The sequence below is a fragment of the Acomys russatus genome, chromosome 32 (assembly GCF_903995435.1).
Source record: "Acomys russatus chromosome 32, mAcoRus1.1, whole genome shotgun sequence".
NCBI classification, from domain to species: Eukaryota; Metazoa; Chordata; class Mammalia; order Rodentia; family Muridae; genus Acomys; species Acomys russatus.
In genome coordinates this window covers 36,198,785-36,226,635 of record NC_067168.1, presented here as the reverse complement: position 1 = coordinate 36,226,635, position 27,851 = coordinate 36,198,785, and the positions used below count along the sequence as shown (strand labels likewise).

Genomic DNA, 27,851 nt, shown 5'->3' with positions numbered 1-27,851 from the left:
TGAATATGGAAAGGTTTTGGTATTCCTGTGCAAAAAGGATGTGGGCCCTACCTGGGTCAGGGAAACCTGTCTTATGAATCAGATTCTATATTCTTAGCCTCTACATGCCTCTATCCCCACCTTTACACAAACTAGACCTGAACCTTTACTCTCCCTTCTAAACTCTTCCTCCCAGCTTCCTCATCAGTTAACAGCCTGGCAGCCATCCACCTACATACACCAGGCAGGAACTTGGAAATAAATTTTGGTCTCGTTCCCTAACATCCACCCACCCCAATTTAGTATGCCTTTGTTTCAAAATATTTCTCAGACGTTGCTCAGAGCGAGTTATCTACCCAATTTCTTCTTCTTTTCTTCTTCTTCTTCTTCTTCTTCTTCTTCTTCTTCTTCTTCTTTTCTTCTTCTTCTTCTTCTTCTTCATTTCTCTGTGTAGCCTTAGCTGTCCTGGATTCACTTTGTAGACCAGCCTGGCCTCGAACTTACCATGATCTGCCTGCCTCTGCCTCTCGAGTGCTGAGATTAAAGGTGTGTGCTACCACACCCACTTTTTTTTTTTTTTAAAGATTTATTTATTTATCATATATACAGTGTTTTGCCTGCATGCACACCAGAAGAGGGCACCAGATCTCATAGATGAGTTATGAGCCACCGTGTGGTTGCTGGGAATTGAACTCAGGACCTTTGGAAGAGCAGCTAGTGCTCTTAACCTCTGAGCCATCTCTCCAGCCCCCCCCCCCCCACTTTTTTTTTTTTAAACCTTTCACCCAAAGCCAATCACTGGCCTCCTAGAAGACTACAAAAGGCCACTCACTAGTCTCTGTTTCCTTATTTTTAAACTTTATTTGAGACAATGTATTGTTATGTAGCCTAGTGCAGCCTGGAAATGACCCTAGCCTCCCCCCTCAGCCTTCGGGGTGTTCGGATTATAGTTACGACTCCACTCTTTGTGTCTAAAATTTAGCAACACACACACACATATAGCTTTAAAATTCCTGTTTTACAGATATCTCCAGAGACAAATACTCGTCATTGTATAGTTCCTTCCAGAATCGCAGCCTCCCCAGGTGTTAACTTGGCTATTAAATGAACCCTACTAAAAATCAACTCCTCAGGCGGCAGAGGCTGGTGGTGTCCCTGTCCCCTCAGCTCTGACAGAATGAAGCCTTTAGCATTTTAAGTCTGGGTTCCATCCGGCCGTACATTTTGCACTCTTCGCTCAAGGCTGTCCTCATGTCACCTCTCCCCAGCGTCACACTCGCCATATTCCTACTGCAGCACCCATCCCGTCCTTCACCCATCTCAAGATTTGGGATTACAAATTCATGGGTGAGTTTTTGAAGGGCCCTCCCAGAAGGGAGAACAGCGTTACGCAAGACAGAAAATCCCAGGGGAGCCTCGATTTTAGTGGAGAAGACCAATATTCCCACTACGGAGCCTACAGTTTAATGGACAAGACCACCATTCCCAGAAGCCCCTTCACCGTGGATTGGCTCTTTGCCCCCAACCCAAGACCCTTTGCGCGAAGAAGACTGGGCATGCGCAAAGAGGACTGCGCCTGTGCAGACGGCTACAGGGGCGCGGACTGCACCTCCCAGCAGGCTGTAGGGGGTGCGTCAGCTCCTCGTGACGGGAAACATCCGGCGTGGAGGGGCGGGGTTGCGCGCGCGGTAGAGGCTGCTGCTGGAGCTGGGAGGGGAGCGGCCCAGGGGCCGCTAGTCGCTGTCCGCCATGGAGGCCGTGCCCCGGATGCCCATGATCTGGCTGGACCTGAAGGAGGCCGGCGACTTTCACTTCCAGTCAGCGGTGAAGAAGGTGAGCACACCTTCGCCGCGTATCTCTGTCGTCTGCCCTCGCGTGACGCCCCCTCGCGCCTGTCCCTCCCCGGGTTCCGTCGCAGGTCGGGCCAGGCGTTTTTCCTTAGGCTGCTCTCCCCTCCCCTGCCGGCACATCATCCTTATCTCCGACTGGGACTGCATCCCTGTGGGAACCTTCTTTCCGACTTCTGTCCTGGACCACCTGCATTCCTACTGAGGTTCAGCGCTTCCTTGGTATGACGCTGTAGGGGACCAGCTCTGCCCTGTTCCTCCACGGCCAGGGAGCTCCCGCGGGGAGCGATGGCGGTGCAGGTTGTGCAGAGTCCACATTAGGGCCGAGCTCTGGTGGGCTCCCCAGTTCACGACCGGACTAGCAAAGGATGTGTGTTTAAGACCGGAACCCCTGTGGCTCACGGGAATGCCGGCCTCCTAGAGAGTTGAAATGTGTGAGTGATTGTGTGTCTGTGTCCAGTCGGTCTGCCTGACCCTTCAATTCGAGTGGCCTCCTTAAAAAAATTTCTGTTCCAAAGTTCCTGTGGACCAGAAGACACGGTTTCTTGTCGTTGGAAAGAGGGCTTGAGTCACGCTAGAGCTTTTGAAGGCATCCTGCTAGCCATTGTGCTGGGTAGACTAATCGTTTGGTGTTCACTGTAGAAAGGGGTTTTTGTGGCGATGGGGAATTGGGTACCTGCATTAGAAAAGGCCCCTAAATAGCATTGGGGGCTATAGCAGAAATGGACAAGTGGGAAGTTATAGCTAAGGAATCTTGGGGTTTTAGCACAGCAGCTGTTAGGGTAGACACTCTTATTTAGGTTTTTCTTTTTGTTGTTTGGGTTTTTAGTTTTGGAGACAGGGTTTTTCTTTGTAACCTTGGCTGTTCTGGACTTGCTCTGTAGATCAGGCTGGCCTCGAACTCACAAATCCGCCTTCTTCCTCCCCAAGTACTGGGATTACAGGCATGTGCCACCAGTGCTGGCTCAGTCTAGAATCTTTAGCACTCTGAAGTAGGAGAAAGTGAGTGGGTTTGGGAGTAGTTTCCAATGGACTTGCCTCTCATATTCTCCTAAGCGCCACGCCATCAGTTCAGGGCCTAATTGGTTGTATGCATGTGGGTGGGGTTGGATGGGTTCAGGTGCTGGGTGTGTATGTGGTGTTGTTGTTTTCTCGAGACAGGGTTTCTCTGTGTAGCCTTGGCTGTCCTGGACTCACTTTGTAGACCAGGCTGGCCTCGAACTCACAGCGATCCACCTGCCTCTGCCTCCCAGGTGCTGGGATTAAAGGCGTGCGCCACCACGCCCGGCTCTGGGTGTGCATGTGTGGTGTTATCCAAGTGGTGGGTATCAGGCTCAGAGCCTGGCACAGGAAGCTAGGCAAGTGCTACGCTCCTCAGCCCAGGCTGCTTCCTCATCTGTAAGGCCAGCACATTAAGCCAGTTGGTTTAAATTTACAGAATTTTACTAATTCTTACCCATCTTCTCCCCCCATCTTCTTTTTAATGCAAATACATTAAAAAGGTGAATTTTACTGAACATATTAAAACGGAGAACAATAGACTCAGTATGCTGAGGCCTGGCAGAGTAAAGCTAGTGTCTTTAGTTTCTCATTCTGGAACTGTCTCTCACAGAACCTCATTCTTTGAGCATTTGTCACAGTCCTGTTGTATTTTATGTTGGATCTGTGTTTCTAATGTGGGTATTCCACATCTGTTGATAATTACTGCTTCTCCGTTCCTTAACAGGCTTAACAGGCCTTTTCTCCTTAATGTGCCGTTGCTTGTGGAAATGCTTCTACCTCAGCGGTTCCCAACCCTCCTAATGCTGCAACCCTTTAATACAGCTCCTCATGTTGTGGTGACCCCAACCATAAAATAATTTTGTTGCTACTTCATAACTGTTAATTTTGCTACTGTAATCAATTGTAAATATCTGGTAATAGATAAAGATACAGGCCATCTGATATATCTGACACAAAAGGAGTTGCGGCCTACAAGTTGAGACCTCTATTCCACCTAAAACAGTTCTCATTTCCATCCCATAGAGTGGTGACAGGGACATTCTTTAAATCTCTGTGAATTGGTTCTATCCAGCTTTCGAGGTCCAGTTGAGGCTCTGACTTCCACAAAGCCTCCTTTAATCTTTTTTTTTTTTTTTTTTAATTTTTAAATTTTATCTGCATTGGTGTTTTGCCTGCATTGCATATATGTCTCAGTAAGGATGTCAGATTTGGAGTTACAGACAGTTGTGAGCTACCATGTGGTAGCTGGGAATTGAACCTGGGTCCTCTGGAAGAGCAGTCAGGGCTCTTTTTCTTTCTTTCTTTCTTTTTCTTTTTTTTTTTTTTTTGCAGTCATTGCTCTTAACCACTGAGCCATCTCTCCAGCCCTCCCTTAATCTTTTTATCTGAGTTAGTTTTTTCCCTTTTCTGAATCTCCTTCCCTTCACCCTTTGACAATAGCTGTATGTGTATTTGTAATATTTATGTGTATTTGGATGTGTGCGTTTGGGTGTGGCACTGCATTTGTGTGGAGGTCAGAGGGCTACTTGCGGGAATTAGTGCTCTCCTTCCACTAGGGAGGTTCAGGGAACCAAACTCAGGTGGTCAGGCTTGCCAGCGAGTGTCTTCCTCTCCCACCCTGCTGCTCTGGCCAGTATGTGTTGGGTTTTGTTCGTTTGTTTGTTTCTAGACAGGGTCTCACTGTGTAGCTTTGGCTGTCCTGGGACTTACTGTGTAGACCAGCTGGCCTCAAACTCACAGGCCTGTTTTAGCATCGTAGGTGGTTGTGTTGAAGGTGTGCTCCACTCCATCCTGCTCCTATATGTGCCGTATTTTAACCCATATGCAGTTGGGATACCGGAGGGCCATCTCCATGTTCCTTTAATCTAATATTTATGGCAGGAAAATGTTTCTCAAATACCTGACAGTCTACAGCAGTGGTTCACAACCTTCCTAATGCTGCAACCTTTCCTACAGCTCTTCATGGTGTAGTGGCCCCAACTATAAAATTATTTTTGTTGCTACTTCGTAACTATAATTTTGCTGCTGTTATGAATCATAATGTAAAGTTGTTATGAATCATAAATGCATCTGATATGCAGATGGTCTTAGGCAACCCTGTGAACAGTCCCCGAAGGGTTGTGACCCACAGGTTGAGAACTGCTGGTCTAGAGGGAATTTCAATTAGATTTAGATCATGTTGACCCTACATACATGGGAAAATTTTGACCCAGGGGCTGGACAGATGGCCAGTTAAAAAAAAAAAACCAAAACCCAGAAAATCTGCTCTTGTAGAAGTCTGGTGTTTGATTCCCACAACCCTCATAGGTGGCCAGCTCAAAACTGCTTGTAACTCCAGCTCCAGGAGATCACACTCCCTCTTCTGGCCTCTGAGGACACCTGCATGCACATGCAGTACCCACCTACATGATGATGATGATGATGATGATGAAGAGGATGATGATGATGATGATGATGTAGTACATGTAATACCCACATTCACTATGATGATGAAGAGGATGATGATGATGATGATGATGATGTAGTGCGTGTAATACCCACATTCACTATGATGATGATGATGATGAAGAGGATGAAGATGATGATGATGATGATGTAGTGCGTGTAATACCCACATTCACTATGATGATGATGATGATGATGATGATGATGATGTAGTGCGTGTAATACCCACATTCACTATGATGATGATGATGATGAAGAGGATGAAGATGAAGATAAAAGATAGCCTAGTTAGATATGGTGATTGCATATTAAAAAAAAAAAAAAAAGGGACAGGACCTTGACAGTTGTGGCCTAAGACTTGCTATATAGCAGAGGCTAAGCCTGAATTCCTGATTCTCTTGCCACAACCTCTCCAAATACAGTCAAGTGCCTCCACACTCAGGCCCGGGAGACTTTTGTTTGAATGTAGACTTTCTTTTTGGTTTTCTTTTGGTTTTTCGAGACAGGCTTTCTCCTTGTTAGCCTTGGCTGTCCTGGACTTGCTTTGTAGACCAGGCTGGGCTCAAACTCACAGCGATCTGCCTGCCTCTGCCTCTGCCTCTGCCTCCCAAGTGTTGGGATTAAAGGCGTGTGCCACCACGCCCGGCGACTTTCTTCTTCTGGTCACTCACGTGTACTCCAAAAAAGGTATTTAGGAATGACCCTCAGAGCATATGCTTGCAGTGAGAGGTACTGCTCCAGAAACATGATTTCTACTGGGCATGGCCACACATATCTTCAATCCCAGCATGTGGGAAGTAGAGGCAGGGGGACCTCTGTGGGTTCAGGAGCAGCCTAGTTTATATAGTGAGTTCCAGGGCAGCCAGAACTATATAGTAAGACCCTGCCTCAAAAGAAAACACACACACGCACCTCCCTGAACATTAGACGGGATGCTGCATAAACCACTCGAGAGCCTCGGAACTCTTCCTGAACTGTAGAGCCCTCGCCCTCCTTTTTGCCTCTGGTCTGATTGTTCTCTGTCTGTGCTCTAAATTGCAAAGCTCTATTGCTGACTTGATGGTGATGGTTGTATTCAATCTCAGGCAGGAGATTGGATCTGTACATCAGCCTGTGAAACTATGCCGAACCCTGGCAATGCAGACAGTCTTCCACAGTCCTGAGGTGGGGATGGAGCTGGGGTTTGATCCCAGGGCCTTCTAGGCATGCTAGGCATGCTTTGTCACTGAGCTATATGCCTGTAGGACAGCCCTCACCACTGACACAAGGAGCCCATAGTCTGGTGGGGATGTGGACTTTTGAGCTGTTTAATGTAAGAGTAGGAAGCACCACCTGAAGAGGATTGTGTGGGCACTGGCATTGCACCCAAAGGACTCCAACAGTCAGGGTTAGGGTTGGTGGGTGTGCTGGAGAGCGCACTCTGGGCCTTGTGTACTCAGCCACCCCCAGCTACAGTGTCAGGTAATCACAGTGACATTAGCTTTGGTTGTTGGTAGGAAGCCTGTGGCTAATTACCTAAGCAGTAAACATTCAACTAGTTAAGGAGTAACTGTTAGCTGGTTGGTTATGCTGTAACTGAGTGGTTTTCTGTGCTTCAGTGTAGGTTGTAGTTCTCTGGAGCAGCTCTTTAGAGGAATGCCCTGCTCACAAACCATTGTCTTTGCTTTTGCTCAGATAAACTCCATTAAATTTAAGGTTAGTTTCTCTTTTAACAGTATTGACTATCACTCCTAATGGACGTGAAATAGGAGCCAGGAGAAGAGTAGCTGTTTTCTTTTTGTTGTTGTTTTAAGATTTATTTATCAAGAAGAGACTTGATACCCTATGAGCATATAAAGGGGGAGGAGGTCCCCCTCAGTCACAGTCATAGGGGAGTAAGGGGAAAATGGGAGGGAGGGAGGAATGGGAGGATACAAGGGATGGGATAACCATTGAGATGTAATAAGAATAAATTAATAAAATAAAAATTAAAAAAGGATTTATTTATTATGGGATTAGGGATTAAGCTCCGGCCCTGAGTTTGGTCCTCAGCTCTGGAAGAAAAAGAAAAAGAAAAAAGAAAAAAGAAAGAAAAAAGACAAGATTTATTTATTATATATACAGAGTTCTGCCTGCATGTGTGCCCTCACACCAGCAGAGGGCACCAGATCTCATTATAGATGGTTAGGGCCCACCATGTGGTTGCTGGGAATTGACCTCAGGACTTTGGAAGAGCAGCCAGTGCTCTTAACTACTGAGCCATCTCTCCATCCCCAATAGCTGGTTTTGAACTGCAGTCCCACACTAGGTTGGCCTTTAGTGGACAAGCTCTGGCCTTGAGCTGTTACTCCCTCATCTCCCCCTTTCAGCACTAGAGATTGAACCCAGGGGTTCAAACAAGGCAACCACTTTATCAGTGAGTTACATCATCAATCCCTGTGTTCTGTATTACCCTTTGGAGGCCTAGAGGGCTGACTCACTCAGAGTGGAAGATTCTTGTGCTCTTTACCAGTTTGGCCATATGTGTTAATACTGAGAGTCATTTCTTACCCACACACTTACTCATGACCAGCTACACTGAGAAGAAGTTGGCTTAGACTGATATGGTGCATCCATCCTCATTCTTTCCCTGAGTGCCTGGTGTATAAACAAGAGCTAGGAGTACAACGGTTTTGAAAAGTCCAGCCTTTGTGGAACTTACCTTCTCATGATTGACAGAGTGACCCATCCACTGCAGGTGTGCCTTCTGGGTACCAGTATGCTTCTCATTTGTTTTCTCCTCTCACACTGGCTGAGTTGATCTCTAAATGCTCATTTTCCTATCACTGTCCTCTGGAAAACTGCCTGGTGTTGAGGCCTGTCCTTTGTGTTGTCCGGTGACTTGACTGAAGAAAGCACATGCTCATTGCTTCTGCCTCCTCCTCATCTTGTTCACATCTGGTTTTTCAGCTTTGTGGAGTTTTTCTTTCTTCCTGAATTCCCACAGGACAGGTAAATGAGAAGAACAGAAGCCACCCCCCAAAAAAAAACCTCTCCCTAGATGCTCACCAGTGGAGGACATACAATAGTGTCTGTTATCAGCAGTGTTGATCTGTTTTATCTTTTGTCACAGATGGAAGGACTCGGTTGATATGCCTGAACTTGTCTCTCTACTTGTGTACAATGCAGAATGGCCCCGTTACAGATGACTTGGATGGGCGTGGTCTTTCCTGACCTAATTTCAAACACCAGAAACCTGGATGCATTTCACGCAGGGTTTAGACCAGATTCTTTCTTATTTTCATTTCATTTATTTATTTATTTATTGTTTTTTGAGACAGGGTTTCTCTGTGTAGTCTTAGCTGTCCTGGACTTGCTCCATAGACCAGGCTGACCTCAAACTCACAGTGATCCACCTGCCTCTGCCTCCTGAGTGCTGAGATGACAGGTGTGTGCCTCCTGAGTGCTGAGATGACAGGTGTGCACCTCCTGAGTGCTGAGATGACAGGTGTGCGCCTCCTGAGTGCTGAGATGACAGGTGTGCGCCTCCTGAGTGCTGAGATGACAGGTGTGCGCCTCCTGAGTGCTGAGATGATAGGTGTGCGCCTCCTGAGTGCTGAGATGACAGGTGTGCGCCTCCTGAGTGCTGAGATGACAGGTGTGCACCACCAGGTCCAGCTTTAAACCAGATTCTTTTCTTACAGAGTCATAAATGGGGGAGAGGGGAATAGACTGAAAGTGGGGGGAGGGAGGAACGGTAGGATACCAGGGATGGGATAACAATTGAGATGTAATCTGAATAAATTAATTAAATAAGAAAGTAATAAATGATTTGGTGTGTGCATGTGTACATGTTATTGTGTCTGCAGGTGCACATGTGTGCATGTGATAGCCAGAGGCAGACCTCAGGTATCATTCCTAAGGAGCTGTCTACCTTAGCTTTTGAGAAAGGGTCTTTCACTGGTACCTGGGGCTTGTTGATTAGGTTGGCTGACCAGCAAACCCCAAGGATCTATATCCTCTCTAGCGCTGGGATTGCAGACTTGTGGTACTTTGTTCATGTGGGTGCTGAGAATTGAACTCACGCCCTCATGCTTTCTTGTGAGACAAACACTTTACCAACTGAAGTGTCTCTACCTAGCTCCCCCCCCCCCACCCTGCTTTTTGAAACAGGGTCTTGAAATACAGGTAGAACTCAAAATTTCAATATATTCAATATAGTCACCACCTCCCTCATGCTAGGATTCTATAGGAGTAAGCAAGCACCCTCAGCTTACAGAGTAGTGATTATTGTGTGCAAAGAGGGCCTGAAGTTGGTTGAATAAGTAAGCAGTTTACTTCTAGCATCCCCTGGGAGTTGTAACTTACATCTTCCTCATGCTGTTCAGACAGACCAAGGAGCCAGTCAGAAGGATGTGAGGGAGGCTTTAAAAGTTTTGTGTTGGCCGGGCGTGGTTGTGCACATCTTTAATCCCAGCAGAGGCAGAGGCAGGCGGGTCACTCTGAAAGTTGGAGGCCAGCCCAGTCTATAAAGCCAAGGACAGCCAAGGCTAACTCAGAGAAACCTTGCCTCGGAAAAACAAAACAACAACAAAAGGGTTTTGTGTGGTCAGACTAGGAGATTAAGAAGGCTGTGCTAGTGCCCTGCACCAGTAACCTGTAATTCTCAGGCTTGCCAGTATGGACTAAGCAACAAAGAAAGTTTTGTTTCATTTGAAATTCAGCAACTGAATATATATTGTATAAAATAACAACATTATATGTAGGACTCAATTTTACATGCATTTTTGTAGTACAACCCACTGAATGACCTAGATTTGATTCAACTCTGGAAATGAAAGGGAAGTTAAAAAAAAAAAAGAAAGAAAGAAAAGAAAAAGGAAGAAACATTGTTTGTGATGATCCAGGTATATTTGATGCAGTTTGGGTGCATGCCTGCAGTCCAGCCATGTGGGAGGCTGGGGTGGGAGGATCACATGGGCCTAGGACTCAAAGCCCAGCCTAGACAACAGTGAGGCAGTCTTCTAAAAAGTTCCATGTGACACCTCCTAATGCCTTCTTTGCTTATTGCTGTAATTACCATGGTGAAACTTGAAGTCATTATGTCAGATTAAGAGTAATGCAGGGTGAGAACAGGCTAGAAGAGACTGAGGTAGAGGGACTGTTTCTGAGGTCAGGGGTCAGGGAGTCTAGCTTGGGGTCCCACTGGCCCCATTGTTAGTCGCCGATTTTCCATTTCTCTAGTCCGCAAACAATAGCATGATTCAGAATTCTTCTTTCCAGGAGTCATTAGTTGCACAGTATTGTGTTGTTTGTTATTATAAGAGAGTGACAGCACAAAACAAGTGTGACCTGTCCCCTCGGTGCTGAGTGACCTTCGGCAGTGCAAATGATCATGCACTAATCACACGTCTGTCTCACTAGTGCTTAGACTAAAGACTTGTACTACCATGGCCAGCTCTAATATGGAATCATTCTCCGCCCCGCCCCCCACCTGCTGCCCCTGGAGACAGGGCCTCTCTGTAGCCTTAGCTGTCCTGGACTTGCTTTGTAGACCAGGCTGTCCTCGAACTCACAGCCACCCTCCAGTCTTTGCCTCCCAAGTGCTGGGATTAAAGGTGTGCGCCACCATGCCTGGCTCTAATATGGAATCTTATAATTTTGAAAAGATTAACACATTAGCACTGAGAAGCATTCCTAACTCTGAGTCTTGGTGTGCGTCTGGCCACACCATAAGGGTGTTTTCAGCAGAGCACCCTCTTCTGCTGTGTCTTTGTTTAGCAGCTAGCTCAAGTCTTTATGACAGCTCTGTGAGATAGGCCTAACAGGTAATTTCCCCCCTTTTTTTGACACAGGGGTTCTCTGTGTAGCCTTGACTATCCTGGACTTTGTAGACCAGGCTGGCCTCGAACTCACAGGATCCGCCTGCCACTGCCTTCCTGAGTGCTGGGATTAAAGGCGTGCGCCACCACACCTGGCCTGTAGCAGGTAATATTGACCACTTTTACATGTAAAAGCAATGAAAAATCAAGCCTAGATTCAGAACAGGTCTATGTGACATACCATCCTGGATACAACCCAGTTTTTAAGTCCAGTTTCGTTAAATCTGAAGTGACTCAGAGGCTCTCCTAGGACTTACTAGAAGTGAAGTGGCTTTCCTTTTGGTTCTTGAAATGAAACATTTCTCTCTCACTCTTTTTTATTTCTCTTTTTCTCTTCCTTCCCCCCCCCCCACCCCCTGTGTGTGTGCTTGAGTCAGGGTCTCATGTAGCTGGTGGCTTCAGAGGATGATCCTCCTGCTTTGCCTCCCAAGTGCTGAGACTATAGGTATGTCCTCCATACCAGACTGGAAATAGACGCTTTTTTTTTTTTTTTTTTTTTGGTTTTTCGAGACAGGGTTTCTCTGTGTAGCCTTGGCCATCCTGGACTCACTTTGTAGACCAGGCTGGCCTCGAACTCACAGCGATCCGCCTGCCTCTGCCTCCCGAGTGCTGGGATTAAAGGCGTGCGCCACCACGCCCGGCCCTAGACGCTTTTATTATTTGAAAAAAAGAAGAAAAACTGGGCGGTGGTGCCATTAATCCCAGCACTTGGGAAAGGAGGCAGAGGCAGAGGTCAGCCTGGTCTACAGAGTCCAGGACAGCCAAGGCTACATAGAGAAACCCCGTCTAGGGAAATAAATAAATAAATAAATAAATAAATGAAGAAGAATTTGTCACCTACAATTCCTTTTCTTTTTCTCCCTCAGTAGCTCTGATCTCTCAATTTATTTTCACTTGAGAGCTGTTTCTTTTTTAATTTTATTTACTTATTTACTTATTACTTACCTATATTTACCATATAGGTGCACCATGTGCATACCTGCCCTTCGAAGGCTAGAAGAGGACTTTGGATCCATTAGAATATGTGGATGTTGGGAGTAAAACCCACATTCTCAGTTGGAAAGATGGCTCAGCGGTTAAGAACACTGGCTGTTCTTACAGAAGACCCGGGTTCAATTCCTAGCACCCACATGGCAGCTCACAACTGTCTATAACTCTAGACACCAAAAAAAGAAAAAACAAAACAAAAGACCACTAACAGAGATCTTTTCAGATAGCATAGTTCTTCAGCAGTTCTTAAATCATTTGTTTTCCACATTTGAAATACTGAAAAAGAATTGAAAGATTAATGAATGTTCACTGAAGTTCTTATTACCCACATTTATTTATTTATTTATTTAGTTGGGTTTTTTTTTTTTTTTTTTGAGACAGGGTTTCTCTGTGTAGCCTTGGCTATCCTGAACTCACTTTGTAGACGAGGCTGGCCTCGAACTCATAGTAATCTGCCTGCCTCTGCCTTATGAGTGCTGAGATTAAAGGTGTGTGCCTTGGCGCTGGCTTATTTATTTATTTTTAATTAGGTATGTGGGCTGTGAGGGTAAGGTCAGACAGCGACTTGTAGTGTCCATTCTCTCCTGCCACCTTCTTTTGTGTTCTGGGGATCGAACTTGGATCACTAGGCTTTCATGGCAAGGACCTGATACCACCCACTAAACCAACTTGCTGTGCCTGTTTTTAGTTGTTTTTATTTTATTTTATTTTGTTTTTGTTTTTGTTTTTGTTTTTTTTTTGGTTTTTCGAGACAGGGTTTCTCTGTGTAGCCTTGGCCATCCTGGACTCACTTTGTAGACCAGGCTGGCCTCAGACTCACAGCGATCCGCCTGCCTCTGCCTCCTGAGTGCTGGGATTAAAGGCGTGCGCCACTACGCCCAGCTATTTTGGTTTTTTTTGTTGTTGTTGTTGGTAGTGGTGTTTGTTTGTTTGTTTTTTAGGTTTTTTGAGACAGGGTTTCTCTGTGTAGTCTTGGCTGTCCTAGGCTCGATTTGTAGACCAGGCTGGCCTCGAAATCACAGTGATCCACCTGCCTCTGCCTCCCGAGTGCTGGGATTAAAGGCGTGCGCCACCACACCCAGCAGTTGTTTTATTTTTTATATCATGGTTATGAATGTTTGTCTGGATACATTTATGTGTACCACAGTGTGTGTCTGCTGCCTGTGGAGATGAGAAGACAGCGGCTCCCTGAGATTGGAGTAAGAGACATTTGTGGCCCACCATGTAGTTGCTGGAGGCTAAGCCGATGTCCTCAGGAAGAGCAGCAAGTTCTGAGGCATTTTCTGGTGGGTGGGGAGGTTATACTGATTCCTGTAGTGGCTGCACTAATTTGTATTCCCACCAGTGCTCTATGATGAGAGACAGATCTCTCTCCATCCTGGGTTCTGGAGTCATAAGTGTGAGCCTCCATAACTGCTTTTTGAGGTACTTGGGATCAAATGCAGGCCTTCATGGGAGACAGGGAAGCCCTTTACCTGCTGAGCTACCTCCCCAGCCCTACTGTTTATTATTTATTTATTTTGGTTTTCTGACCCATGGTTTCTTTGTGTAGCCTTGGCTGTCCTAGACTCACTCTGTAGACCGGGCTGGCCTCGAACTCACAGTGATCCACCTGCCTCTGCCTCTCAAGTGCTGGGATTAAAAGGCGTGCGCCACCACAGCCCAGCTAATTATTATTTTGTTGTTGTTGCTGTTTTTTCTTTTTTTGATTTTTCAAGACAGGGTTTCTCTGCATAGTCCTGGCTATCCTGGACTCGCTTTGTAGACCAGGCTGGCCTTGAACTCACAGTGACCTGCCTGCCTCTGCCTCCACCCCCCCCCCCCCCCCCCGTGCAGGGATTAAAAGTGTGCACCCCCACGCCCGGCTTACTCTTTTTATTAATTTTATATTTATGTGTGTGAGTATTTTGCCTGCATGTGTGTCTGTGCACCACATTGTGAATGGAGGCCTGCAGAGGGCACTGGATCCCCTGGAACTAAAGTCAAATGGTTGTGAGCTGTCCTGTGGGTACTGGAGTTGAACCCATGTTCCTCTAGAAGAGGGGCCTATTCTCTGAACTGCCAAACCATCTCTCTCACCCTGTTGTTTGATTTGGACAGCCACTCACTCCTTGCTGGCTTGTTTCTCTGTGCACTCCCTCTGGCCTTTCTTGAGGAGGGAAGTGTGGAGCACCGTTTCCATCAGTGCCTTCCCTGCTAGGAGGGCTGGTAGGCAACGGTTGTTCTCTTTCTCCTGTTTTGTGCCTCTTGCCTCCTGAGTTTGTGCCTCTGAGTTCAGGGTTAGAGTTGTGACTCTAGAACACACAGGATCCTTGAAGGAGGTTTCCACTAGTGACCCTTTAAGAATTTTCAGCTTGCTTCCTAAACTGGTAGAATCCTGTTGTCTGTTGAGAAGGCTGTAGCACAGAGGGGCCTGCTGAGGTATTTGCACAGGGTTTTCAGCCTTCATTTTCTTTTTCTTTCTTTCTTTCTTTTTTAAGTTTTTCAAGACGGAATTTCTCTGTGTAGCCCTGGCTGTCCTGGACTAGCTTTGTGGAACTCTAATTCACAACGATCCTCCTGCCTCTGCCTCTCAAGTGCTGGGATTAAAAGCATGTGCCACCACCCCCAGCTTCAGTCTTAATTTTCAACAGAGGAAGAGAAGGCCGCCATAATTAGCATCTGTGTCTGCTTGTAGCTGGGGCTGTGCTCCCCAGTGACTACCTCGGCCTCAGGGCAGGTCTGCGGCTCATCCTGCTTACGTCTGTTCCCCTCCAGTTTGTCCTGAAGAACTACGGAGAGGACCCGGAAGCTTACCGCGAGGAGCTGAAGAAGCTGGACTTACTCAGGCAGGTAGGAGACAGGACTTTTATGTAGTCACTGTTTAGCAGTCTACCGTCTACAGTGGTCGTATTTGAATTTAATTTTTTTTCTTTTAATTTTTACATAGGGTCTCAAAGTAGCTCAGGCTGGCCTTGCTTCAGTCCCAAAAGTTTTGGGACTATAGGCATTATTCCTTTATGTTTAAATCTTAATTATTTTGCTGTACTGGGGATTGAACACATGTCTGAAGGCTTGGCGGCAAGTGTTTTTACCTGCTAAACTACCTTAACTAAAGCAGGATGAAGCCACACCAAAGGTGGCACACACCTTTAATCTTAGTGCTTGAGGAGGCAGAGGCAGGTGGGTCTATGAGTTCTAGGCCAGCCTGGTCTACAGACTAAGTTCCAGGACAGCCAGGCTATAAAGAAACTGTCTTGGGAGGCAGGGGGAGGTCAAGATCATTTTCAGTGGAATGACGTGGAGGCTAACCTGGGCTATCAAAGGCACTGGGATTTCAGACATGCACGGCAGTTTTCTTTTTTAAACACTTGCTGGAGCTGGAAAGATGGCTCGGCGGTTAGAGTACACACTGCTTCCAAGGACCTGAATCTGGTTCTCAGCACCATATCAGCCTATAGTAACCGCTCTGCGGGGAAAGCACATAACTAAAAAATAAAAACCGAAGCAGAGGCAGACAGGTCACTGTGACTTCAAGTTTAAGGCCAGCCTGGTCTTCTAGTGAGTTCCAAACTAGCTAAGAGCATGTAGTGACCCCCCCCCCCTTTTAAGATAAGGTCTCACTTTGTAGCCCTAGTTAGCCTGGAATTCATTCTGTAGACCAAGCTAGTATTGAACTCAGAGAGCTCTGACTGCATCTGTCTCCCTAGTGCTGGGTTAAAGACAAATGCCACCACAGCCAGTAAAAAATAGATTTTTAAACAAATATACATAACATTTGGTTTTCATTTCAAATCAGCCAGTATTGGTGTCTGTTGCTTGGAATGAAGTGCTTTGGCTACATATGGCCGCTGACAGCTATGACCTAATGAAGGGGTGCAGAAAGGCCATGGTTCTGTGTCCAGAGCCAACTCTACAAGTGGAGGCTGCTGTGCTGGGAGTTGATGGTGCAGTGTTCTGTGACCCCAGCTGCTCTCCGTGTTTCATCTGTTAGTCTCTCCTTTTAATAGGAGCGCTTACTTGGTTTCATTAAATGAGATTACTCATAAAAGATACAGCTTTCATTTTAGTAAACATTGCATTGTTTGTTTTCTATATATTATTTGGTTTTTGTTTTTTAATTCTTCTATTACTAATTTTTTGCCTTTAAAAGTTACTTGTGGCGGCGCATGCCTTTAATCCTAGCACTCAGGAGGCAGAAGCAGGGGGAACTCCGTGAGTTCGAGGCCAGCCTGGACTACAGAGCAAGTTCCAGGGCAGCCAGAGCCATTACACAGAGAAACCCTGTCTCGAAACACCCCACCCCCCATCCCTCATGCCAAAAGTTACTATTTGCTGGCAGTGGTAGCTCACACCTTTTATCCCAGTGCTCTGGAAGCAGAGCAGGCAGATCTCTGAATTCAAGGCCAGCCTGGTCTACAAAGTGAGTTCCAGGACAGTCAAGGCTACACAGAGAAACCCTGTCTTGAAAAACCAAAACCAAGCTGATCACAGTGGTGCACACCTGTAACCCCAGCACTTGTGGAGGCAGAGGCAGGAGGATATCTGAGTTCAAGGCTAGCCTCGAGTCCAGGACAGCCAGGGCTACACAGAGAAACTCTGTCTTGAAAAACCAAAAAAGAAAGAAAAGAAAAACTAAAAACAAATAACGAACATAAAAATAAAAAAGCTAAAGCAAAACTGGTGTGAACAGGGGTAGGAATTAATTACAACAGCCTGCTTTTGGGTTTTTTTGGTATATACTCAGAGATGGAGTTACTGAATTAATTAAGAGATTAGATTTTTGAAGAATCACCACTGTGTAATTTTGCACAGTGGCTAACCATTTTACATCTTCACTAGCAGTACACAAGAGTCCTCATTTTTCTATTCTTCCAATGTTCTTTTTTGTTTTTTGAGAGTCTCACTGTGTGGCCTGGGGCTGGCCTGGAACTTGTGATCCTCCATCCTCCTGAGTGCTGGAATTACAAGGATGCAGCCCAAGGCCTTGCTGATTGTTATCTGGGGAAGGGTTCCCCCACAACAGGGTTTCATTAGTCCAGGCAGACCTTCAGCTTATTCTGTAGTGAAATGTGACTTGATCCTGATCTTCTTGCCTCTGCCTGTCAAGTGTTAGGACTACAGTCATGTACTACCATGCCTGGCTTATCTTATTTTTTTAATTACTAATAGTCATTCCAGTCAGTATTAGGTAAAGGATGAGGCCTGTGCCAGGCACAGGGTGAGTGTGTGCTTGCTGAGAGCATCTTTACTAAGGTATCCCAGTCACACTGGTAGTACTCTTTTAGCTGGGGATGCCTGGCCTTGATTCTGGGCCCTGTAGCTATTAGCATCCTAGGGAGGCCTCTGGTCTATTACCATGCTAGGGAGGCCTCTGGTCTATTACCATCCTAGGGAGGCCTCTGGTCTATTACCATCCTAGGGAGGCCTCTGGTCTATTACCATCCTAGGGAGGCTCTGGTCTATTACCATCCTAGGGAGGCCTCTGGTCTATTACCATCCTAGGGAGGCCCTGGTCTATTACCATCCTAGGGAGGCTCTGGTCTATTACCATGCTAGGGAGGCCTCTGGTCTATTACCATCCTAGGGAGGCCTCTGGTCTATTACCATCCTAGGGAGGCTCTGGTCTATTACCATCCTAGGGAGGCCTCTGGTCTGTTACCATCCTAGGGAGGCCTCTGGTCTATTACCATCCTAGGGAGGCCTCTGGTCTTTTCTGCTGAATGGGACAAGAGAGAGTTCCTAACTGGGCACCTGCTGCGAGGGGGGGAGGGTGGGGGAGATGAGAACGATATCAGAGACAGATACTTAAAAGAAACTGGGACTCATTTGGTAAAGTGCCAGGCATGCAAGCATAGGAACTTGGCTTTGGATCCCCAACATCCATATAAAATACCAGACGTGGTCATGCACATTTGCAGCCCTAGTTGGTGGTGGTGGTGGTGGTGTGTGTAAACAGTTGGGAGAGTGGAGATAGGTCGCCAGTTTAATCAGTTGGAGAGTCTGGGTTTCCTAAGAGACCCTGTTTCAGAACATAAGGTGGTGAGTGCTGGTGGAAGATACCTGATGTCAACCTCTGGTATGCGCACCTGTACAGATGTGCACGCGTGTACACGGTACATGCACACAGAAGTCACTTCAGTAATCAGTGTCAGCTTTGTGCGATACAGTCATCTGACTCTTCCCCCTTTTTGGTCTGTATGTTTATTTGCAGATCCTAAGCTTTTACAGAAGTGAGATCATACTATATTCATCTATTACTTTTTTTTTTTTTTTGCCTAGTAGTCATGGAAATCTTAGTATATCCATAGCAACCTTTGTTTTTAGTTTAGCTGAGAACAGTTTCTTATGTAAGTAGCTTTGACATACTTTATGTAAATAGTCTACAATGGAAAGTCTGGCATCCAGTGTTTTAATCTGATAATGGTATGAGAAATGTCCTTGTATGTACATTCAAGGGTATATATTTTCTAATCCTCCTGGATATCTGCCCTCCCACACATCATTTTTTGAGGCAGGGTCTCATGTAACTCAGGCTGACTTCAAACTTGCTTTGTAGCCAAGAATGGCCTTAAATGATTGATCTTCCCGCCTCTGCCTCCTGGGTTCTATGATTACAACTGTGTGTTATCCTGCCTAGCTATCCTGCGTGTCTCTAACGGTACAGTTTTAGATGTAGAACCATGGGTCAAAAGTTAAACACAGAAGCTGGAGAGATGGATCAGCACTGAAGAGGACAGGCTGCCTTTCTAGAGGACTTAGGCTGAATTCCCAGCACCCATATATAACTCCGGTTCCAGGGAAGCATTTTCCTCTTCTGGTCCCCACAAACACCAGGCATACATGAGGTGCACATACATGCAGGCAGAATACCGGTACACATAAGATAATATTTTTAAAGAGATTTAAAGCATCTTGTAGCGTATCTTCTAGAAATGTGGGACTGACTCAGTCTTGGCTGTGAGTGGTATACCCAACAGCTGTAGGTGGAGACAGGGCTTTCTGATGGTGAGCCTGCTTCTTCCATCTGCTTCCCAGAATGCTATTCGTGTTGCACGGGACTTTGAGGGCTGCAGTGTCCTTCGAAAGTACCTTGGCCAGCTACACTACCTGCAGAGTCGGGTGCCCATGGGCTCAGGCCAGGAGGCTGCTGTATCTGTCACCTGGTGAGAGCTGGTAGGCAGGGCGGGAAGTTGAGAACTTGGAAGGTACTTGGACAGCTGGGAGGCTTGGGCGGTAGGCGTGATCCTTTTCCCTCTCCTCCCTCCTTGCTGACAGGATAGGGAGTGGGTTAGTGTGAGCTCCCATAAACCCTTTGGGCCCAGGCCAGCTCCTACCCTCTAGATGACTGAGATGGCATGCCTGCAGGACTGAGATCTTCTCCGGCAAGTCTGTGGCACATGAGGACATCAAGTATGAGCAGGCCTGTATTCTCTACAACCTTGGTAAGCTGCTTGAGCTCTCCTTGGGCCCTCCTCCAAGCCCTACCAGCTCAGGGCCTCAGTTCCTTAGGTCAGATGGCCAAAAAGGCTATGGTTGAATGACAGGGAGATGCCTGGGTTCTGACCCCTCCCTGCGCCTACCACAGTTACCCAGGCTTCTGCTGTTTTCTGGGGGCTTGGGAAGTCAGGGCTTCACTCTGCTGGGCTGACGCTCTGCACTCCAGTAGGGTGCCATGCCTTTGCTTCGATAGTATCGCCCTCACTCCCCAGTTAATGGCTTCAGATGGCTTCAGGAAGGGAGGACGAGGTTGGTCTTAGATTGCCCTTCAAGTCAATCTTACTGTTGGTTGAGGGGAAAGCATGGGGTTCCTCCCTCCTCTACCCCCCAGCCAGGTGCCTAACAGGAGAAAGGATGTGGCTGGGTTTGTGGTTGTTCTTCCTTGAGTATCCTTGCACTGACTGCCCAGTTCCCAGCCTTTGTCTGACTGGATGACCACAGTGCGCCTCTGCTTCAGCCCCAACAAGGCGGCCTGGGAAGCATCTTTAGGCGGCCAGGCTCTCCTAACAGAAAGTCTCCTGCCTCTCTAGGTGCACTGCATTCCATGCTGGGGGCTATGGACAAACGGGTGTCTGAGGAGGTGAGCACAGGGCAGTGTAGACATGTGGATGTGCTATGGAGGGCACTGAGTGCCCTCATCCACCAGAGTTTGAATGGTTCCTGCCTTATGGAAGTGACCTTCTTCCCCCTCTTCCCTCCCAGGGCATGAAAGTCTCCTGCACCCACTTCCAGTGTGCAGCAGGTGCCTTTGCCTACTTGCGCGAGCACTTCCCACAGGCCTTCAGTGTGGACATGAGTCGCCAGGTCCTCACTCTCAATGTCAACCTCATGCTGGTGAGCAGGAGCTGCCCTAGTGGAGATGAACTGTTTCTGTTTCTGTTCTGAGATGGGGTCACATTCCATAGCTCAGGCTGCTCTGGAACTTGCTGTGTAGCCCAGGCTTGCTTCAGCATCAAGGGCAGTCCTCCTGCCTCAGTGTTTTTGGGGTAAATCATGAATCACCCCTGACTTTAGGTTGTATTGGAGAAGCAATGACTGGGGGCGCATGCAGGCAGTTACATCTCGATCCTGGGCCAGCCATGTGCAGGTAGTAAAGAGGCAGGAAGGAGGCCGCCTCAGCACTGGTTCTTTTGCGCTCTAGATCCACCAGGTGGTAATTGTAGGAGGTAGGGAGACTAGAGGAAGGGATATTTTGGTCTTTCTCTTGACTCCCAGGAAGGGAAAGACCTTCAAGTGAGCAGGGTATTGACCTGCACTTGTTGCCCCAGGGCCAGGCTCAGGAGTGCCTGTTGGAGAAGTCCATGCTGGACAACCGGAAGAGCTTTCTAGTGGCCCGCATCAGTGCACAGGTAGGAACAGGGCTGAGGGCGAGCGTGGACTTTGCCCCTGACCCTCGATGACTGGACTCATGCTAATTCCTAGGTAGTAGATTACTATAAGGAGGCGTGCCGAGCCTTGGAAAACCCTGACACCGCTTCCCTGCTGGGCCGTATCCAAAAGGACTGGAAGAAGCTGGTCCAAATGAAGATCTACTACTTTGCGGCTGTGGCTCATGTAAGCCGAGGGGTTGTGGGTGTGGCCTGGGCCAGGTGGCTGTAAGCTTAGAAGACAAGTCATGATGTCTCTTCTTTTTTCCCAGCTGCACATGGGGAAGCAGGCTGAGGAGCAACAGAAATTTGGGGAACGGGTGAGTGGGCTGTAGGCGGGGGGGGGGGGGGGCACTCAGTACATGTTTCGTGCTTTTAAGAATCTGTCTTTACATCCTCTCTGCCCACACCTGTCCCCTCATCTTCCTCCCCACACCATGTGCCAGGTCATCATTGCCTTGCTGCAGGCTTTTCATCTCCCCACCCTGCAGCCTCATTCTTAGGGGTCTCAGGAGGCGTGGTGGGCTCCCCATAGGGAGGATGGCTCTTTGGAGGTGTAAGCTACAGTGGAGCTGCTTTGGGGCTATAGTCTTGGCTGACATCTGCTAACTCAGCTGCTGGCCTTATGTTCAATGATCCGGTCATCCGGTAGGACAAAGTTGGGAGATGGAACACTAGGGTTCAAGCAGGCTAGGACAGACCAGGCTTTGCCCTCCACAGGTGGCCTACTTCCAGAGTGCCCTGGACAAGCTTAATGAAGCCATCAAGTTGGCCAAGGTAAAGCTGAGTGAGTGTGGCTGCATTTGGAGCCGTGAAGGTAGATGGCAAAGCTAGCTGACCTGAAAGATCTCGACATTGGCCTTGGTTATTTATCTCTTCTTATCTCTACTCCACAGGGCCAGCCCGACACTGTACAAGATGCACTTCGCTTTGCTATGGATGTCATTGGGGGAAAGTGAGTGAGTGGGGCTAGGGTGGTCAGGCTCCTTATTAAATATCTTGTTCCTCTGCCTGCATTGTTGTGGGGAAGCTAACAGTGCCAGAGAGCAATGGCTTACACGGACTCTAGTTTGTGGAGCCTTGGTAATTTGTGATTCCTTGTCCCCTCCGCATTCCTGACTCCCAGATATAATTCTGCCAAGAAGGATAATGACTTTATCTACCATGAGGCTGTGCCAGCACTGGACACCCTTCAGCCTGTGAAAGGTCTGACAGCCAAGGGGAAGCTGAGGAGTGGGGTTGGCAGAGGAAGATGGAATAGGGAGGAGGCTGCCTTTCATTTTCATATGGGCCTAATCTCTGTGATGCTCCCTGCTGTTAGGAGCCCCCTTGGTGAAACCCTTGCCAGTAAATCCCACAGACCCAGCTGTTACGGGTCCTGATATCTTCGCCAAATTGGTACCCATGGCTGCCCATGAGGCCTCATCACTGTACAGGTGTGTAGGAGGGACTGGCCCTTTCTTTGGTCAGAGAGCCTTGGGGTCTTTCAAGAATACAGGTCTGCAGCAACTGCTCTGTTTATTCCTTAGCGAGGAGAAGGCCAAGCTACTTCGGGAAATGTTGGCCAAGATTGAAGACAAGAATGAGGTCCTAGAGTAAGTGTGGAATAAGCAGTGGGAGGTGGCCACACACCAGGTTTCCTGCCTCCCCTGCCCAGAGTCTAGATCTGAATGGTGAATGTCAGGGTGCTGTGGATCGGTCCAGCCCACCGATCTGTCAGTGCCTGGGCATGTGGTAGCAGATGAGATAGAGGTCATAATTTTCTTTCTGCTAAATCTTCATATAGTCTCAGTGGAGGGAATCAACTTAGCAGACTCTTTATGTGGAAGGAATTGGTCAGCCCAGCATCCATCTGATCCTGTCATCATCCCTCTCCCTTCCCTAGTCAGTTCATGGACTCAATGCAGCTTGACCCTGAGACGGTAGACAACCTAGATGCTTACAACCATATCCCACCCCAGCTCATGGAGAAGTGCGCGGCGCTCAGTGTCCGGCCTGACACCGTCAAGAACCTTGTCCAGTCTATGCAGGGTGAGCAAAGCACAGAGCAGACAGATGCAGGGCAAGCTACCTGTCATGGCCTCCTCCACTGAGGATGCTGGTGAAGCCTTGACCCAGGCATGTACCACCCAAATGCTTCTATGGATCACTGAACCATGGACTTCCTGTATTTGTAGAGTTTAGCAAGTGCTGGGAATCAAGCTCTGATCCAAGTGGACATTTCTGTATCTTGGGGACAGAGGGCAGAGTGGTGCTTGGTCTGCCTACCTCAGTGGTTACCCTCACTACCCCTCAGTGCTGTCAGGCGTGTTCACGGATGTGGAGGCCTCCCTGAAAGACATCAGGGATCTACTTGAGGAAGATGAGCTACAAGAGCAGAAATTGCAGGAGAGCCTGGGCCAGACTGGGGCTGCCCCTGGCCCCTCTGTTGCCAAGGCTGAGCTCGCAGAGGTGAGGCGAGAGTGGGCCAAGTACATGGAAGTGCATGAAAAGGCTTCCTTCACCAACAGTGAGCTGCATCGTGCTATGAATCTGCATGTTGGTAACTTGCGCCTGCTTAGTGGACCGCTGGACCAGGTGCGGGCTGCCCTACCCACGCCAGCCCTCACCCCAGGTGAGTCCCGCCCTTGGCTTTGGGGAAAGGCTTGAGCTGGGAGTTCTTTGAACTCACTCACTGCTGCTGCCCCCAGAGGACAAGGCTGTGCTGCAAAACCTGAAGCGCATCCTAGCCAAGGTGCAGGAGATGCGGGACCAGCGTGTGTCCCTGGAACAGCAGCTCCGAGAGCTGATCCAGAAGGATGACATCACTGCTTCCCTGGTCACCACTGACCACTCAGAGATAAAGGTGAGTTGGATGAGCAGCGAGAAGGGCTCTGTCTCTGGGCTTTCCCTCAGGCATTGTGATCCCATCTTCCCTCAGAAACTGTTTGAGGAGCAGCTGAAGAAGTATGACCAGCTGAAGGTGTACCTGGAGCAGAACCTGGCTGCCCAGGACAACGTCCTCCGCGCACTGACTGAGGCCAATGTGCAGTATGCAGCCGTGCGGCGGGTGCTTAGTGAACTGGACCAAAAGTCAGTACCTGCCTTTGTTCTTACCCCAGGCTCCATTAGGAGCTCTGTCCCCATAGCTTGCCTCAACCTGGCTTTTTCTTTTGCCCACCAAGGTGGAACTCCACGCTGCAGACCCTGGTAGCTTCTTATGAAGCCTATGAGGACCTGATGAAGAAGTCCCAGGAAGGCAAGGACTTTTATGCAGACCTGGAAAGCAAGGTAGCCAGCCTACTGGAAAGGGCGCAGTCCATCTGCCGTGCCCAAGAGGCTGCCCGCCAGCAGCTCCTGGACAGGTGGGTGTAGGCTTTAGGCTTCATAGTGGATCCAGCCCAAGCCAGCCTGGCTTATGGAGGCTGGCCTTACTTCCCTGCCTGTCCCATAGGGAGCTGAAGAAGAAGGCACCGCCACCTCGACCCACAGCCCCAAAGCCATTGCTGTCCCGCCGTGAGGAGGGTGAGGCAGTAGAGGTTGGGGACCCACCTGAGGAGCTGCGTAGCTTGCCCCCTGACATGGTGGTTGGCGCACGACTGCCTGACCCATTCCTAGGAACTACTGCCCCGCTCCACTTTTCTCCTGGCCCCTTCCCCACCTCCACAGGCCCAGCAACCCACTATCTCTCAGGACCCTTACCCCCTGGAACCTATTCAGGCCCTGCTCAACTGATGCAGCCTAGGGCTACAGTGCCCATGACACCTGGGACGGTCCTCTACCCAGCCTCTGCCTACACATCAGAGTTGGGCCTTGTACCCAGATCCTCTCCCCAGCATGGAGTTGTAAGCAGTCCTTATGCAGGGGTAGGGCCACCCCCACCAGTTGTAGGTCTTCCCTCTGCTCCGCCTCCCCAGTTCTCAGGGCCTGAGTTAGCCATGGCAGTTCGGCCAGCTACCACCACAGTAGATAGTGTCCAAGCCCCTATCTCTAGCCACACAGCACCACGGTCAAACCCTACCCCAGCTCTTCCCCAGCCCTGCTTTCCAGTGCCCCAACCTGTTCCCCAACCACAGCCTTTGCCCACACCCTATACTTACTCTATAGGGACCAAGCAACACCTCACAGGCCCTCCACCACAGCACCACTTTCCTCCTGGGATCCCCACAAGCTTTCCAGCCCCCAGGATTGGGTCCCAGCCCCAGCCCCAGCGACCAGCATTTGGGACACAACCCACACAGCAGCCCCTTCCATTCCAGCATCCACATCTCTTCCCATCTCAGGCCCCAGGAATTCTTCCACCGCCACCCCCCCCCCCCTCCACCCCCCTACCCTTTTACCCCTCAGCCTGGTGTCTTGGGACAGCCACCACCCACCCTGCACACCCAGCTCTATCCTGGCCCATCTCAAGACCTTCTTCCCCCACACTCAGGGCCTCTGCCTTTCCCCAGCCCTGGACCTCCTCATCCTCATCCTCCCCTGGCATTTGGTCCTGCCCCTTCCCCGAGGCCCCTGGGTCCTCAGGCAACCCCTGTCTCCATTCGAGGCCCCCCACCAACCAGTCAGTCCACCCCTAGTCCCCACTTGGTGCCTTCACCTGCCCCATCGCCAGGGCCTGGCCCAGTACCTTCAAGGCCCCCAACAGCAGAGCCACCACCATGTTTGCGCCGAGGCGCTGCAGCTGCAGACCTGCTGTCTTCTAGCCCTGAGAGCCAGCATGGAGGTACTCAGCCTCCTGGGGGTGGGCAGCCCTTGCTGCAGCCTACCAAAGTGGATGCAGCTGAGGGCCGTCGGCCACAGGCCCTGCGGCTAATTGAGCAGGACCCCTATGAGCATCCAGAGAGGCTGCAGCAGTTGCAGCAGGAGCTGGAGACCTTTCGGGGCCAGCTCGGGGACACAGGAGTACTGGATGCTGTGTGGAGAGAGTTGCAAGAGGCACAGGAACACGATGCCCGAGGCCGATCCATTGCCATTGCCCGCTGCTACTCCCTGAAGAACCGGCACCAGGATGTCATGCCCTATGACAGTAACCGTGTGGTGTTGCGCTCAGGCAAAGATGACTACATTAATGCTAGCTGTGTGGAGGGGCTCTCGCCATACTGTCCACCCTTAGTGGCCACCCAAGCCCCACTGCCTGGCACAGCTGCTGATTTCTGGCTCATGGTGCATGAACAGAAAGTGTCAGTCATTGTCATGCTGGTGTCTGAGGCCGAGATGGAAAAGGTAAGCGCCCAGACAGGCCCTCGGGGGAGAATTGTGGAGTCGGGAGGCAGGGAGTCCAAGAAAGCTACCCTTGACTATTTTGTCTACCCTTCAGCAAAAGGTGGCACGCTATTTCCCCACTGAGAGGGGCCAGCCTATGGTGCACGGAGCCCTGAGTGTGGCACTGAGCAGTGTTCGCACTACTGAAACCCATGTGGAGCGGGTGATGAGTCTGCAGTTCCGCGATCAGAGCCTCAAGCGCTCTCTTGTGCATCTCCACTTTCCTACTTGGCCTGAGCTGTGCGTTCACTGTTCTGGATGGTGGGGTCGAGGGCAAACTCCTTGGGTGCTTAGGGGTGAAGGCCTCACCTCAGGCCTGGTTCATACGTGCCCTTTCCCTACAGAGGCCTGCCAGATAGTCCCGGCAACCTGCTGCGCTTCATCCAGGAGGTGCATGCACATTACTTGCACCAGCGACCCCTGCACACACCTGTTGTTGTACACTGCAGGTATGGAGCGGCAGCCACCTGAGTGAGCCTTTCTACCCTTGGGTTCTTAGCCTGGCCTTACACTTCCTTCTTGCCACAGTTCCGGGGTGGGCCGCACAGGAGCCTTTGCATTGCTGTATGCAGCAGTGCAGGAGGTCGAGGCTGGGAATGGGATTCCTGAGTTACCTCAGCTGGTGAGGCGGATGCGGCAGCAGAGAAAACACATGCTGCAGGAAAAAGTGAGTGGGTAGATTGGGTTGAGCTGGGTCTTGCCCTTGGTGAGGTTGGCCTCTGCCCAGCTTACTAGACCAAATGTCTCTCTCCAGCTCCACCTCAGGTTCTGCCATGAGGCATTGGTGAGGCATGTGGAGCAGGTCCTACAGCGCCATGGCGTGCCCCCTCCAGGCAAGCCTGTGGCCAGTGCGAGCATCAGCCAGAAGGTGAGGGCAGTTCCTTGAGGGTTGTTGGGACGGTCACAACCCGGTGAAACCCTTAACTAGCTCTACCTTCTCAGAACCACCCTCCTCAGGACTCACAGGATCTGGTCCTTGGTGGAGACGTATCCATCAGTTCCATTCAGGCTACCATTGCCAAGCTCAGCATCCGTCCTCTAGGGGGCTTGGATTCCCCAGCTGCCAGCCTTCCAGGCTTTGTAGAACCCCCAGGTCTTCCACCAGCCAGCCTTCCAGAGCCTACTCCTGTCCCATCCTCCTCTCCTCCCCCACCCTCTTCACCTCTGCCTGAAGCCCCCCAGCCAGAGGAGGAGCCACCAGTGCCTGAAGCCCCCAGCCTAGGGCCCCCCTCCTCATCTCTGGAGCTGTTGGCCTCTCTGACTCCAGAGGCCTTTTCACTGGACAGCTCTTTACGGGGAAAGCAGCGGATGAGCAAGCAGAACTTTCTGCAGGCCCACAATGGGCAGGGTCTGAGGGCTGCCCAGCCTACGGATGACCCCCTCAGCCTCCTGGATCCACTCTGGACACTTAACAAGACCTGAGCAGGCTTTGTCTATCTGGTCCTTACACTACATCTCCCATCCCTGCTGCCTTCAGCTCTGCCAGATGGAGATGCACTGCAGGCCTCACTCAGGTCAGGTTCTGTTCCTTTGTGAAACCTGACACGTCTCGGCTCTGGGCTACTGAAATAATAAACGTATTCTGTGGCCAATGTCTGAGTTCCCCCATGCTGCCTCAAGAATGCCAAAGACTCCTCTCCCTTTGCTGTACTTATCACATT

At 49.3% G+C, this 27,851-nt stretch overlaps 1 protein-coding gene across 1 annotated transcript; it reads left to right on the top strand.

The window, feature by feature from the left end:
* Window positions 1-1,635: 1,635 nt before the first annotated feature.
* Window positions 1,636-27,790, top strand: Ptpn23 (protein tyrosine phosphatase non-receptor type 23). The gene is given in 26 exon segments (XM_051140147.1): window positions 1,636-1,812; window positions 14,861-14,935; window positions 19,121-19,248; window positions 19,451-19,527; window positions 20,113-20,162; window positions 20,285-20,416; window positions 20,851-20,931; window positions 21,005-21,136; window positions 21,222-21,269; window positions 21,670-21,726; window positions 21,846-21,904; window positions 22,076-22,155; window positions 22,271-22,385; window positions 22,479-22,544; window positions 22,835-22,980; window positions 23,246-23,563; window positions 23,640-23,794; window positions 23,870-24,021; window positions 24,114-24,293; window positions 24,383-25,241; window positions 25,243-26,151; window positions 26,246-26,430; window positions 26,535-26,639; window positions 26,719-26,857; window positions 26,945-27,058; window positions 27,133-27,790. Coding segments are annotated over 26 exon segments (4,926 nt in total). The 5' UTR covers window positions 1,636-1,728; the 3' UTR covers window positions 27,613-27,790.
* The last annotated feature ends 61 nt before the right edge of the window (window positions 27,791-27,851 follow it).